We start from the raw sequence: 12,786 nt of genomic DNA, 5'->3' as shown, positions 1-12,786 counted from the left end.
AAATTCTAATCTCTAAAGAGAACTTGGAAAAGGTGAAAGAAAAGATTAATCAAACTTTTTTTTTTAAATATCTAGGCTATCAATGCTCATATAAAACAAAGCTCTAACAGGAGATGTGTTCAGAATACTCCATCACTGCAAAACAAATTTCTCAGCCCTCTGATAAATGTTCTCTGAAGGTGATGGTGACAAACATGGGTTGCACATCTCCTGCAAAGTCACAATACACATACCTCAAAGTGACTTTTGTTTTTAGTATGGACGCAAGTGTTGTTTACAGTGTTAAAAATTAATTTTCTGAGAACTAAAAATATAAGTGAGTACTCTGAAGTGCAAACCATAATCAAACTGCATGCTTCTTTACCACTATAGTTGTTGTGCACTATTTAGGCAAGAATATAAATTAAATTATGGCTTTAGTAATATGGACACAACTAGTGTACTTCAGAAATGTCTTGCTGCTTAGGAAATAAGCACCTAATTTATGTCACAATGTCTAAACCTTTCTATGTTTTAAAATATACTAAATATGAATAGCCACACTCTGTACAAAACTTGCATTTATTTTGCCCTCGATGCAGATGTATAACTGCCACGCATGCCTATCAGTAAGTAAACAAGTAAAAGAGTAACTTGACACTGAAACAGTTTACATTCACACAGAGCCTTTCGCACCAAATCAGTTCTTAAAGCATCACCAAGAATCATTTAAGCTAAGAGTAAAACGTGCCTGTTTCTGGTATATGTAACAAAAGATCTGTCTGAAATTACCGTGTCTGTACTACACATCAGTGGAGATCTGAAAATGAGACTGCCTTATATGAAAGAGCAAGAAATTTAGTAGGAAGAAAGAAGGAGAAGTATTGTGGCCGAGATGCCACAGTTAAAATTCCCATGCTTGCCATTGCTAACCCTGAAGAAGATGTTTTTGCTAGCCTGAATAATTAAGTATAGACATCGTTTCAGTGGTGAGGGGTTTGGGTAGGTGGGTGGGAAATCCTTTTAATTTGCCAGAACAATTTTTGTTGGACTTCTTGCACCTGACAAGTGAATAGAGCAGATGTCTCCATGTTTGAGATGTCTGCTAAAATCAGAGCTGGAGGTGGGAGAGCCATGACAGTCCGATTCTGCTCCAAATCCTGAGAAAAGGGAAGGGAGAAAGAGGAGAAACTTTGTATTCCTTTTTCCTTCTTCTTAAGGCTAATGGCCTTTACCTTTCCAATAAATGTATCTACTCTAAACGTTTTGGTATCACTGCACTCCCTTCGTCCTGCCGTGCTATGAAAGGATCAACAGCAGGTGACCTTCAGAACAAAGCTCGTGTCTGTCAGGGTACCTTTGCTACTGCACTTTGGTTTTTGAGGATTTAATACTCCTCTTCTGACATTGTATTGGTGCAATGTGTTGTCATATGGTCTTACTGCAGAGTGGGGTGTGGAAAGCTTTTGCAGAAGGAACCTGAATCTCTATCAGAGTCTGCAAAGGAGACCATTGGTATGTTATATCAGGGTTTTATGGGCAAATCCAGTGAATTACTAACGAAACTCACAGCCATTCAGCAGAAGCTAGTTTCTGTGCATTTCCAGGTCATATGAGGAGAAGTTTATCTCCTGGCTCCTTCTCTCCCAGTAATATCCCAAAGAGTTTCTGGTCTCTGATTGCTCTCCCCAGTGGAGCTCTGCCTGAGCCTTCTCCTAAGCCACAATATCCTGGCCACCACAGTCCCTGCTGCTGCTTTGGGTGGGGTGGATTTATTTAAGGATTTATTTACAAGCATGAGTGCCTCTAAGGGATGCAGGTTATCTGATATGCAGGTTGTTCATGAAAACATGAACATGTTAGAATATGTTAGAAAACTTTTAATTTTTAAGAGCCTTGGTGGTGAAATACTTACTGTGAAGGGATAAGAAGACACTCTTATAAGGGATTAATTAGGTAAAAGCTACGGAACAAAGGTAGAAATGAACTGTGAATTTCCATAATGGAGAGTTTTTATGGTTCAGAATGGTCACACCTAAAACAGGAGTGGAAGAGCTGTAGAACTGTCAGTACCGAGTGGGCTGAGTGAAGTGGCAGACAAGATCTTATGAAAAGAAATGCAAGATGATGCACATGAGGAAAAAATAACCCTGCCTAGGCTTAAGCGGGGATGGGCCCTAAATTAATTATTTCACTCAGGAGATCTTGAAATAAGTGTGCCTACTTCTCTAAAAACATAGACTTGTAAAACAGTAAATAGAATTTTAAGATTAGAAAAAGAATAGCAAATGAAACATACTATTGCTAGTTACTATTGTGCGCCTGAAGTCTGAGTATTGCTGATAGTTCCGGTATCCCCACTCAAAAATCATAGCACTGAGCTAGCAAAGATTCAGAGAAAGACAGCATGGCCGTCAGGAGGGAACAGCCTCCGTTCGAAGCAGTCCATGAGCTCGCTATCTGCAGCTTGGAGAAGGTGGGGCAACCTTCTGCAGGGCCAGAAGAATGAACGGATTCAAAAAGGGATTAGACAAATTCACAGGTGTGGATCCACTGCTGATTAAATCAGAAAGTTGTGGCTGTGAAAGCTGAGGACATGTCTGGGGAAGGTCTCTGTCTGCTGTAGGTGCTTTCCTCTCTGCCACTGGTCATGGCCGGGGACAGCGCAGAGCTCCGCAGCTCTTCGATCTCTCCCAGGTCTCTTCTCAGGAAGAAACCTCCCATGTCTGGCATTTAATTATGGCTTTGTTAACACACCATATTTTTTCTTAAATTGCATCTTCAGTGTTCTATTTTTATCTAAGCAAAGCATTTAATAATGGAACCTTTTAAAAGAAGTCCCAGATCACTTGACTGGTGAGAAATGATTCCACTTGCCCTTAAAAATTTTTACTAATCTATTCACACCTCTTTTAAGAATTCGCCACAAGCGGTTCTCCAAACTCATGTACATTTTGAACAGTGGCAGCACGTGCCCAGATTAGACTCTGCAGAGAATTTGATCCACTTATTTCAAAACAGTTACCTGAGCAGCGTTTAATATTAGCAGGCTATACAGAAACACTTGGATTTGTGGTTTTTTTTTCAGGAATCCCATTATTCGTGCTAAGAGTGAGCACGGAAAACAAGCTGCCCCTTTGCAGGACAATTAATTTCTTAGTTCTCTCAGACGACACAATGGATGAGATTGCAAGGGAAAAATATTATGGTAAAAAGGGATTTATACAGATTTTTTTAACTGTTGAAAATATGGGAAATTAGCGAGATACAGTTTATATGTATATGAAACATACAGTCCTTCAAAACAGATATATAGATTTTTTTTCTCTAATACTATCAAATCCTCTAAAATATGATACTTAAGAGTGATATATACAGATATCTACCTTAAGAAAAAAAATCCTTCCAAGGCAGAAGTTATAATCCTAGATCAAAAAAAAACTTAGCTGAGAACAGCAATGCCACAGAAGCATTTCCTAACAACAGATCTTATGATGGGATCTAAATTTTCTGCAGTGTGTTTTATGAAAAAATTGTGTCTTCAGGGAGATTTGAATCCTGAGAGCACCAAAGCTTCTAAAATATTTGAAGCCATCAACCTGTCCCCCTAAATCTCCCTCAGAGATTTACGGCATTTGTGTCAGGATCACAAACTGATCCAGCACTGGCACCTACCAGCTGATGCTTTCCCAGAAGATAGTTAATTGTGCAATGATCAGCTCTAAGCTCATTATCAAAAGAGAACTTAAATTAGAAAATTAAGAGACAAAATGATTTAAAGGACATTTTTGCATTTAGAAAGTGGCTAGTTCTGCTTTCAGTAACTTACTGATACCTACAAATTCACGTTTTTCTCTATATTAATATTTTTATTGGATAAAATCCCCCACTTCTACTCTCCATGATCCAAATTAACATCCTTCCCACACCTTTTTGTCATAGAAAACAAAGAGTAAATTCTGTGGCTTTACACCTGAGGGTCCATATGCTTGGGTCAGCTGTACACAGAGCCAGAGCAGTTGCTGAATACAGATACTGCTTCTAACACTGGGTATTTCTATCAGCCTCTTGCTTTTTGGAAATAAAAATGATTTCTCCTCACTTGGGAGACCCATATGCTGGAAATAGCTGATTCTAAGAAGATGTTACCAACAAATAATGCTTTTCTGGTTTACATCAAGAATTTTTTTTACATCTATTTAGTACTTTTAGTCATAACTGTTGCGACTGTATTTTGAAGAAAGCAACTTTCTTGTTTTTTCCCCTATATAGTAGCTAAATGTCAAAAATGTTCAGTTAAGGGGGAAAAAATCAAACCTCTACTTTATCTATTAAACCCTCTGGCAGATAAATTCTTGCAATCTTTTCTAATATTAACGGATATAGATAGTAAACCAAGCAAATGAACATTCCTGAGCCAGCTGTCCTTTTCAACGTTATATAGCTGATCACATGAATATTTATTATATCCTCAATTCTCAAAAGGTGCAAGAGTTTTCATTCAACCAGCAGGCTCCAGCATATCCGATTTTAATTGGGAGAATATATTAAATGTAAACACCTGTAATTTCATTGCTACTGAATAATCTAAAATTTGGGAAGTTTGAATATGATGGACTTTCTATCAGGGCTAATATTAGAATCAAGATAAAATATTTTCCTGAAATTGTGTGCTGATATGGAGCATATTTACTTGTATAGCACAGACATAAGAAGCTAGGTGGGAAGGAGTGCACATACCTTAGAAACCTGAAGATCTAAGAAAAAATTAATGGAACTTAGGTACTTTAATTCAGGCTTCTCATGAAAGCAACATGGGCCCTGTGGAATCATTAAAAAAACTTTGATTCCTTTCCCAGGTTTGTGCTAAGAAAACTCGCAGAGTTTGTTTGAAAACACAAGAGCAGCACCACTAGGTCCAAACGACCTATTCAGGAACACGCTGGAGGACAGAAGTCACCTAGAGAGGGGAATGATGTGGTTAAGATCCTCCATGCTTTATTCTCCAAAAAATATCAAATAGCCAATTGAGCATTTCATGTCTGCAAACTGCAGCAATGTATTTTCAGTGATATTAAAAATCTCTGTCACTTCTTAATGTTATTTCACTATTATTAATTGCATATAGTGATTTGAAAAACTAAATCATGTAACAATTTCTTGTCGCTCCAAATTATACTATCAGTTAGAAAGTGTGTTTTTGTAGCTGAAGAGGCAGAAGAACAGCTCAAACCTGAATACCAAAGCCAAGCAGAAATGAGAAGCCAGATTCTTTGCCCACAAATCGCAAGTATCTTCCACCGGGGACTCACACTGCGGGTGGGTTTTCAGTGCTCTGTTCCAAAGCTGGGGTAGACAGACATTCTAATTTCCAAAGCACTGTTGTCTTTAGAATTTGCAGATTGGTCACAGAAAATTGTGTCCCCAGGCACCACCTTACCCAGGAAGAAGCATGGGTGGAGGTGCAGCACAAATAACTGCCTCAGATCACACAGTTATCATTGATCAATAAGCTGGTTTTTATCTCTAAACTGCAAGGAATTCAAAGAAACTGGGGCTGAATGGGACTTATTTCAGAATGCTGTTTTCTGTAGTCAGCAGAGGCTTATCTTGGATTTATGGTTTTTAGTTAAGACTGCATGTTTTGAGAAATGAGAGAAACTTCTTTCATTAGACTCTGTTTTATCATGGTTTGAAAATCTAGCAGTCATTGGTATATGCAGTGTAGGGGCAAATTAAATCTACAACTCCGCTTTTGCTAAACAGGAGGAAGATCATAACAAGTATGCACAGTTGTCTGCCTTTAGTTTTTTAAAAATTGTTTATTGATTATGCCTGTGTTTTCAGTTGGTTTACACTTTATAACTGTGCTAATTGACAGTACCTGCTACAGTAAAATTCATGGAAATATTGCCAATTTTCCAATTTCACTGGAAGTTGCCCTTAATGAGATCTGTTTACAACACATGGTTTCTTTCTACATAAATGAGGGAGTTAAGAGATTTACAGGGGATCACAAGTTCTTCTCCTAGAGGAAGCTGCATCCCAAACACATGAAGTAAAAGCAGCAGGAAGATATGAAGCAGGCAGGGACAAGTGTACTCCATAAAGCTCTGGGACGAACTCATCCAGCAATCTCCTTTTGGCCATTTCCAGGTGGCTGCAAGTGCTTTTCCATGGGATGCAGATAGTGAACTTATCTTTATACCCTAAAAAGCTCCACAAGAATGGAGTTTTATCACAGAGGACTCACACTATTGAGTGTTTTCCTAAACATAAGGCAATGGGTAGATTAATTAATTCCGTTTCAGTATTTTTGCTGTAATGAGACATTCGGTACTGTCATGTGAGGCAATGCCACCCCAGGCACAGCTGCACCTCTACAGCCCCACACGTTGCTGCAGATGCTGGGGACTTGGAGGGGACAGCCCCAGGAGGACAGCCCTTCCTCGCAGAACGACCTGCGCTGCGAGGGCTTTTACTGGGGGAAGCATGAAGGTATTCCTCAGGACGGGACTTCAGAAATAGGCTGCAGTTTGCTCAGTTTAGCCACTTAACTCTGCCACTGAACCAGGGCATCTAAAAGATGTTTGTAATTTTGGGGCAAAAACTGGGAAGATCTCCACAGAGCTGCAAGGTTAAATCAGTCCAGATCCACCCCAAACTAAAAGTGAAAAACTAGAGTTAGCTTCCAAGCCTTCAGCTGGGAACACGACATTGAGTCATTTAAAGAAATATCAATGGAGATGACAAAATTTTGATAAACTATATGTAGCCCGCATAGCAAAAGAAAGCACAGAGTAAGGTCAAATTTAGGTGGCCTGTGTCTGGAGAAGGGATGGGAGCCAAAGCACCCTTTAATGTTGGGATGTGGTCTGGAGGAAAGCACGATAATATGTCTTAGGGGCAGTGGAAGTTAATCCTTTCATTAGGAACAGGTCAGGAGCCTGGCCAGGTAAATTTTCTTTTTTAAATCTTTTAGCACTCTAAGATCTGCTGCGCTCTTCATTAGCCAAAACGACTTCCTTCTGGATGTGCCACTCAAACACAGTTCTTTATTTATCCACTTTATCTTCTTTTACTGATATAATTTTGAAGCATGGCTGACCTTGTCTATGCCCCTGCTTTGCCCTGTGAAATCTCTTTATTCAATTCTTGTCATTCGTTTTCCACTCCTGACTTGCCCCACATCAGAACCGTAGTTTGGTGCAAAATAATCCCCTATGCTGGATTAGAGAACATCCCAAGCAATGCTTTGACAAAGGACAGACAAAATTTCTACCATTATAGCACATAGGAAAAGAAATGTGCCACAAGAATTGGATGTTTAAGCAAGTACCAGTAAGCCAAAATTACATCCAGATGTAAAGGCTGGCTCCAAACTATTTAATAGTAATTTATTAAAATGACAGCTACTACAGTGCTGCCTATTACAAAATGTGAAGAAATACTCTATTCTCTAATTATGGCTGTAGTCTGCCCTCACTCTGTGCCTGTACCAATGATAAAAAAAATGCACTTAGTATTTTGAAAATTTCTGCAAGGCAAAGGCAGGTCTGTAAATCAACAGTAACAACGAACCCCTTGCAAAGCATGTCGACAGAAAAGTTGACCAAGACCTTAAGCCTCTTAGAACAGGAATGACACCCCATCAGAGAGGATGGGAAAGGGGTATGAGACTCAGCTGGAGCACTGCTACTCTGGCTTCATGGGGTGGTCCTACAGCTTCACAGCCAGAGCTAGCCTGGCAAACACCCAGAGGGTGAGATTTTGTGTGACACCTTGAGCTTTGGGCCACCTGCAAAGCAGCAAACCCATGAGCCTGCAGCTCTGAGGCTAGTAGCAACTCTGTTTGAATGACTCTCTCAATTTTAACAGTGGTTGAAGCACAAGCACCTAGTGACACAAGGTTCATGATCCTGTACTAAGCCAGAGCCGTCGCAATTTGTTGGATTGTAAAACACAGAATATAAGTGTGATTTCAAGACAGAGGAAAATACTTTCAGTGCACAATTAATTGCCTTCTTGAGTAAAAGTGATGGTGATACTTACACTTCCAAGTCCTCAAGTCTTTTTCTTTCACAAGTAGAGAGGGGAATAGAGTTATCAAAATAAACATTCTTAAATCAAAGGAACCCTTCTTCACTTTGCCCTGAGGATGCTCCTAGTGAGACAACTTCTTAGGCTATGCTATTCCTAGTAGTGTCTGGCAGTACAAGATACTCCCTTTTCTGACCTATTTTGCCCATTTTGATTCTTTCAGAGTTGCCTTGCAATTACTACATTAACATTTAATTGCCTATGTTTAGGGTATGTCCGCACAGTATCATTCTGTCCTCATAGGGATGCATGAGTTGGCAACAAGTGCATTGGCTCTGAAACCAGAAACACTGGAAACAGAGTACAACTTTTCACCAAATTAACATACTACTGCTATGAGAAATGAGTGACCACCAAAGTGCTTGACATGGTGCCACACAGATCCATATTTCCATACTGATATAAGCTGTATTTTGGACATTACACCTCCACCGGTTGATACTTTCCTACTCTCAATACGCTTTCTACCCCTGATTGTGCATTTTAATCAAAGGATTTCAGGTTATTTCAAGCTGCAAGGGACCTCGGGAGGTCTCAGTGGCTGCTGCTGAAGTTTTTCTGTTCTGTCTTCTACCAAAGGGCCCAAAACTTGGATGCTGTATTCTAGATGGGTCCTCATGAGTGCTGAGTAAAGGGGGATAATAATTTCCTCTCAATCTACTGTCTATGCTCCTGTTAATATAGCCCAAATCACTTCACCCAAATAATTATTAAGTAAAGAAAACGAACCTCCCTTAAACTACAAATAACCAATGATTTTTAGCCTGTTTTTATTATTGATGACAGAGTATGTTATTTCCAGCTTATTTTTTCTACTACTTTTTTGGAACAGAATTAACATGGAAAGGGTAATTTCTTCTCTGTTCTGTCACTGTCTACAGCAAAAGTAATTTTTGCTATTCTTCTAAACTTAGGATTTGGATGCTCTTTGGGATCACTGAAATTCAATGCAGTTATTATTTGAATAAATTTTCTTGTCACTTCCACAGCAGACTGTAATTTTCATTTACTATTGGAGGTGTTCAACTGAGGTTCAACAGTGGCTACCTATGTAGTTACTTGGGGAGAAAGAAAAGTACCTCAAGAACATGTCGGAGGGTAGGAGGCAAAGCAGGATCTTGAACCTGGGTCCGTTGTCCTCAGCAGAATAATCCAGTCACAGAATTTTTGGTTGCTTGGGCATTTTCTTTTTCTCTTCCTCTTCTCTTTCCCTCTCCATCTCCCCCAACCACAAACCCTATCTGTGAAATAATTTTCTTGAAAAATTCATGACTGACTTATCTGATGAATATGTATGTATCTCGATGTCCTCTATGGATTTTTTTTTTTTCCTGTCTGATCTTCTGCAAAGAACTTCCAATTGGTTATTATATTCAATAAAGTGAAAACTCAGAGTCCCAAGAGGCTAATTATCTATGGTTTTGTTACAATATTAATTCTGGCAATTTTAAAATTCAGCTGAGATAATATGAAAAGCAACACTTTTAATAAGTGCACGATCATGAAATACTGCAAAGAAGTTTTCTGAGATCATTTGCTAGTGTGAGATATGGCTTTCCCAGTAGTCTTTTAGTTGCTTTTCTGTTATGAATTTAGAAGAGTGAAGTTTGGCCCTAAAAGTTGAAATTGTTATTTTATTTCCTCAGGAAGCCGTTTTGGGCAAAAGAACAGTTCCTTCAAAACATATTTGGAACGCAGGGAAAGGACTGCATTAGGTTGCAACTTGCAAAATGACAAACGTTCTCACTTGTCTTGGTTTTTCAGCAGTGGTGAGCATTCACAGTTTCAGAGGGTTTTGGTGGGACAAGTGGATGTCTTTCAACATAAAGCCTTTTACGCTTCCTCCTTCCAAGGGCTCAGCTCACGGGTGGTTAAATGCCATTTCAAATGCCCAAGGGCAGCCCTGCAGCTGCCACGGCCAAAGGGTCTGAGTCTCCCGTAGGCCCTATGTCACGTCTGCCTGACCTCTCCCTAGAGGTACCGAGGACCTCTCAAATGGCACCGGATGCCTACATTAAAGCAATAAAGTTGAGCCCCAGCAAACATTAGTTTTCTGGACAGAAAGTGAACTATAATCATTAAAGGCAGATCCTGCCACTATATTCACCATCTCCCTGTACTCAGTTGTAACTTTTATACTACGTATAGTCCAGCTAATTAAAAAATCAACCTCCCTGGACCTCTGTCTAACCAGTTTTCCCATTTTCCTGTTGCTTCTGCAGTGCCTTAACTGGACAGCTGCTGTCATGGGGTTTGCTGTGATCTCAGCTTTTATTTCAAGTTCCTGAACTTCATCTTGATTAAAAAAAAAAAAAAAGTGTAATTCAATTGCGTGTGGAGAAATAATTTATTCACATAACTCTGGTAGTTACTTGCAGAGTGTCTCTGGGATATGGGAACAGAGAAAATCTACTTTGTGAGTGAATCCTGTCGTGCTCTGACAGCCAAATGAGTATGTGAAGCACAGAACCTCAGAGGCCAGAATAACCTTTGGTTTTGGCCAAGACACAACAGATAAATGGTGCCCCTGGAAACAACCTTGAGAGTCCCTTCAGCTTTATTCTGTGTAGTGATTAATTAGCAGGTGTCAGGTTTTAATTATTTTTTTTTTTTATTAGGGGTGAACTTGGAAAAATAGAAGCTGAAAAATGTGATTTACTTACTTATTGTGGACCCAGATTCGGGCCTGTTCAGGGAACTGATGATAACAAAGCCAAAGCCTTCATTCTCCTTGCGGTGGATCACAACGTCACTGGTTTGCAGGCTGGGAGAAGTGAAGCCCTCGGGGGGTGTAGCATTGCTACTAGAGACAGCGTGATTACTGTTAGCATAAGTAGCGTAGTCACTTCTTGGAGAACTGTGGTGCGTAGACACCGAGCCTGGGCTTCTGCCGTTCTCTGGGCACGGTTCTCCTACAACGTAAATCACACCAGTGTTACAGCCTGACTTGCTCAGTGGCTTTGTGACTTACACTACATTTGCTAACGCAACATGAAGACAGTTGACTGTCTATAGCCCAGACTACTGCAAGTATTAAACTAGGAGCTGTGAGAGATGCAGAGAGACAGGAATCTACACAATTATGCAAAACATTCAAGGGCTATCAGATAAAGCAAGCGTGAACGCTCACTGATAAACTATCTAAAAGAGAGGAAAGGAAAGTAAGAAACAGTGGCTATCTGGATTGCAAAAACATTAGCACTATTCTCTTGTCTGCTGGTAGATCTGTCGTCAAGAGAAAAATGTGACCGTCTAATCCAATATAAAATTATTTGTGTTTGGATTAAAAGAATTTAAGCAGGTAGCTAACACAGAGCAATTAGGATTAGCTGCATAATGTTCTCACAAGTTGATCAGCATGCTCAAAAGGTGTTCATGGAACAGAGCAGTTATACAATGAAAAATAATCACAAATAGTTTTTCTGTGGGTGTCGTGACAGAAGCAGTGATCATTCAAAGATTTTGAAGATGCTGTGTGGTGAGTTCAAAAGGGCAGAAGTGAAAATGGAGTCCATCCACACTTCAGTATTGCTTTATAGTAACAAGAACAGGGAACAAATTAAATCTTGTGGGATCACACATTTTTTTACTACAAGCATTTTGGCAATTGAAAACAGTAAAGTTACACTTCCAGACGGGAAAAAAGATTTATATTCCTCGCAGATCTAAGTTGTTTACACAAATCAGCATTTATTGACAGTTTTAATACAGAACTTTCAGATGAATGTACGTAATATGTTTTCAGTTTGGAGCAATGAGAGTGGCAGAGTCATTCTACTGAACATGTGAAGAGCTTACGCATACACACATACATCCTAGGAAGAGAGCTTGCAAATTAGACCTTCAGTGTGTATATATTAATAAAATAAACATCATCCAAGGACAAGCTGTTGTTTTCTCGGTCAGGTGTATCCTTTAGCAGTCCTTCTGCAACTATGAAATGAAGTGATTAGAGAGAATAAAGAGGAAGAAAAACAAACAATTATTATACTCCTGCATTAGAATTGAAAATCACCAAGAGTTATTGAACCAAATCTGCAACTAAATGCCATAGTCAGTGACAAGAGAGATCTCATTTTCTGGCTGTCATATTTCAGAAAGCTGAATATTGTTTATGTCAGTATGGCTGCAACAGAAAGGAAATTATCTTACCCTGCAGAATGACCAAGAGCTGGCTTGGCCATAAAAGAATGCAACAGAATGCCATTAAGTATAGAAAAAAAAAGATAAAAGAGAAAAAGTTTAAATGGCTATTCAATTGTCAGCTGTGCAATAGATATTCATCAGAAAAATTACATTTTGCTTCTGCCTGTGAAAAAATGGCATTTTAATCCACATTGTTCCGAATATCATATTTTCCTAATCAAATTGTTTTGCAGAGCTTGTGAATGGTGATTTTCTGTTCCACATCTGGGTAAGTATCTGTGCAAAATGACGATTCCAGGTGAGGGCTGTGATACGTACATCAGCTATCAGGCAGGTAAGGAAAGCCCCAGATCCTTCTGTTGTATACATTCATGCTAGTGAGAAATTCACACGAAATCAATTGGCCTGATGTGTTAGCATAGCATTTTTCCATCATGCCCAACATCAGTCGTTTTAAAATTTTTCCACAAAGCTTATGCTATAACACACCAAATTAAAATCCTGTTCAGCTCCTGAAATGCTTAAACATTAATGAGTTACACACTATACTCCCTGGTGTGG

At 39.3% G+C, this 12,786-nt stretch overlaps 1 protein-coding gene across 6 annotated transcripts in view; it reads right to left on the bottom strand.

Annotated features, from left to right (window-relative positions):
* The window catches only part of MAGI2 (membrane associated guanylate kinase, WW and PDZ domain containing 2), a 764,133-nt gene that overhangs the window by 53,015 nt on the left and 698,332 nt on the right, over positions 1-12,786 (bottom strand). For all 6 annotated transcript variants that reach the window (XM_075144530.1, XM_075144538.1, XM_075144553.1 and 3 more), the window contains one exon: positions 10,743-10,991. In XM_075144530.1, the coding sequence (XP_075000631.1) occupies positions 10,743-10,991 (249 nt within the window). The remainder of the gene's footprint in view (positions 1-10,742; positions 10,992-12,786) is intronic.

This window comes from Calonectris borealis, chromosome 1 (assembly GCF_964195595.1).
Source record: "Calonectris borealis chromosome 1, bCalBor7.hap1.2, whole genome shotgun sequence".
NCBI classification, from domain to species: domain Eukaryota; kingdom Metazoa; phylum Chordata; class Aves; order Procellariiformes; family Procellariidae; genus Calonectris; species Calonectris borealis.
This window is presented reverse-complemented; position numbering and strand designations above follow the sequence as displayed.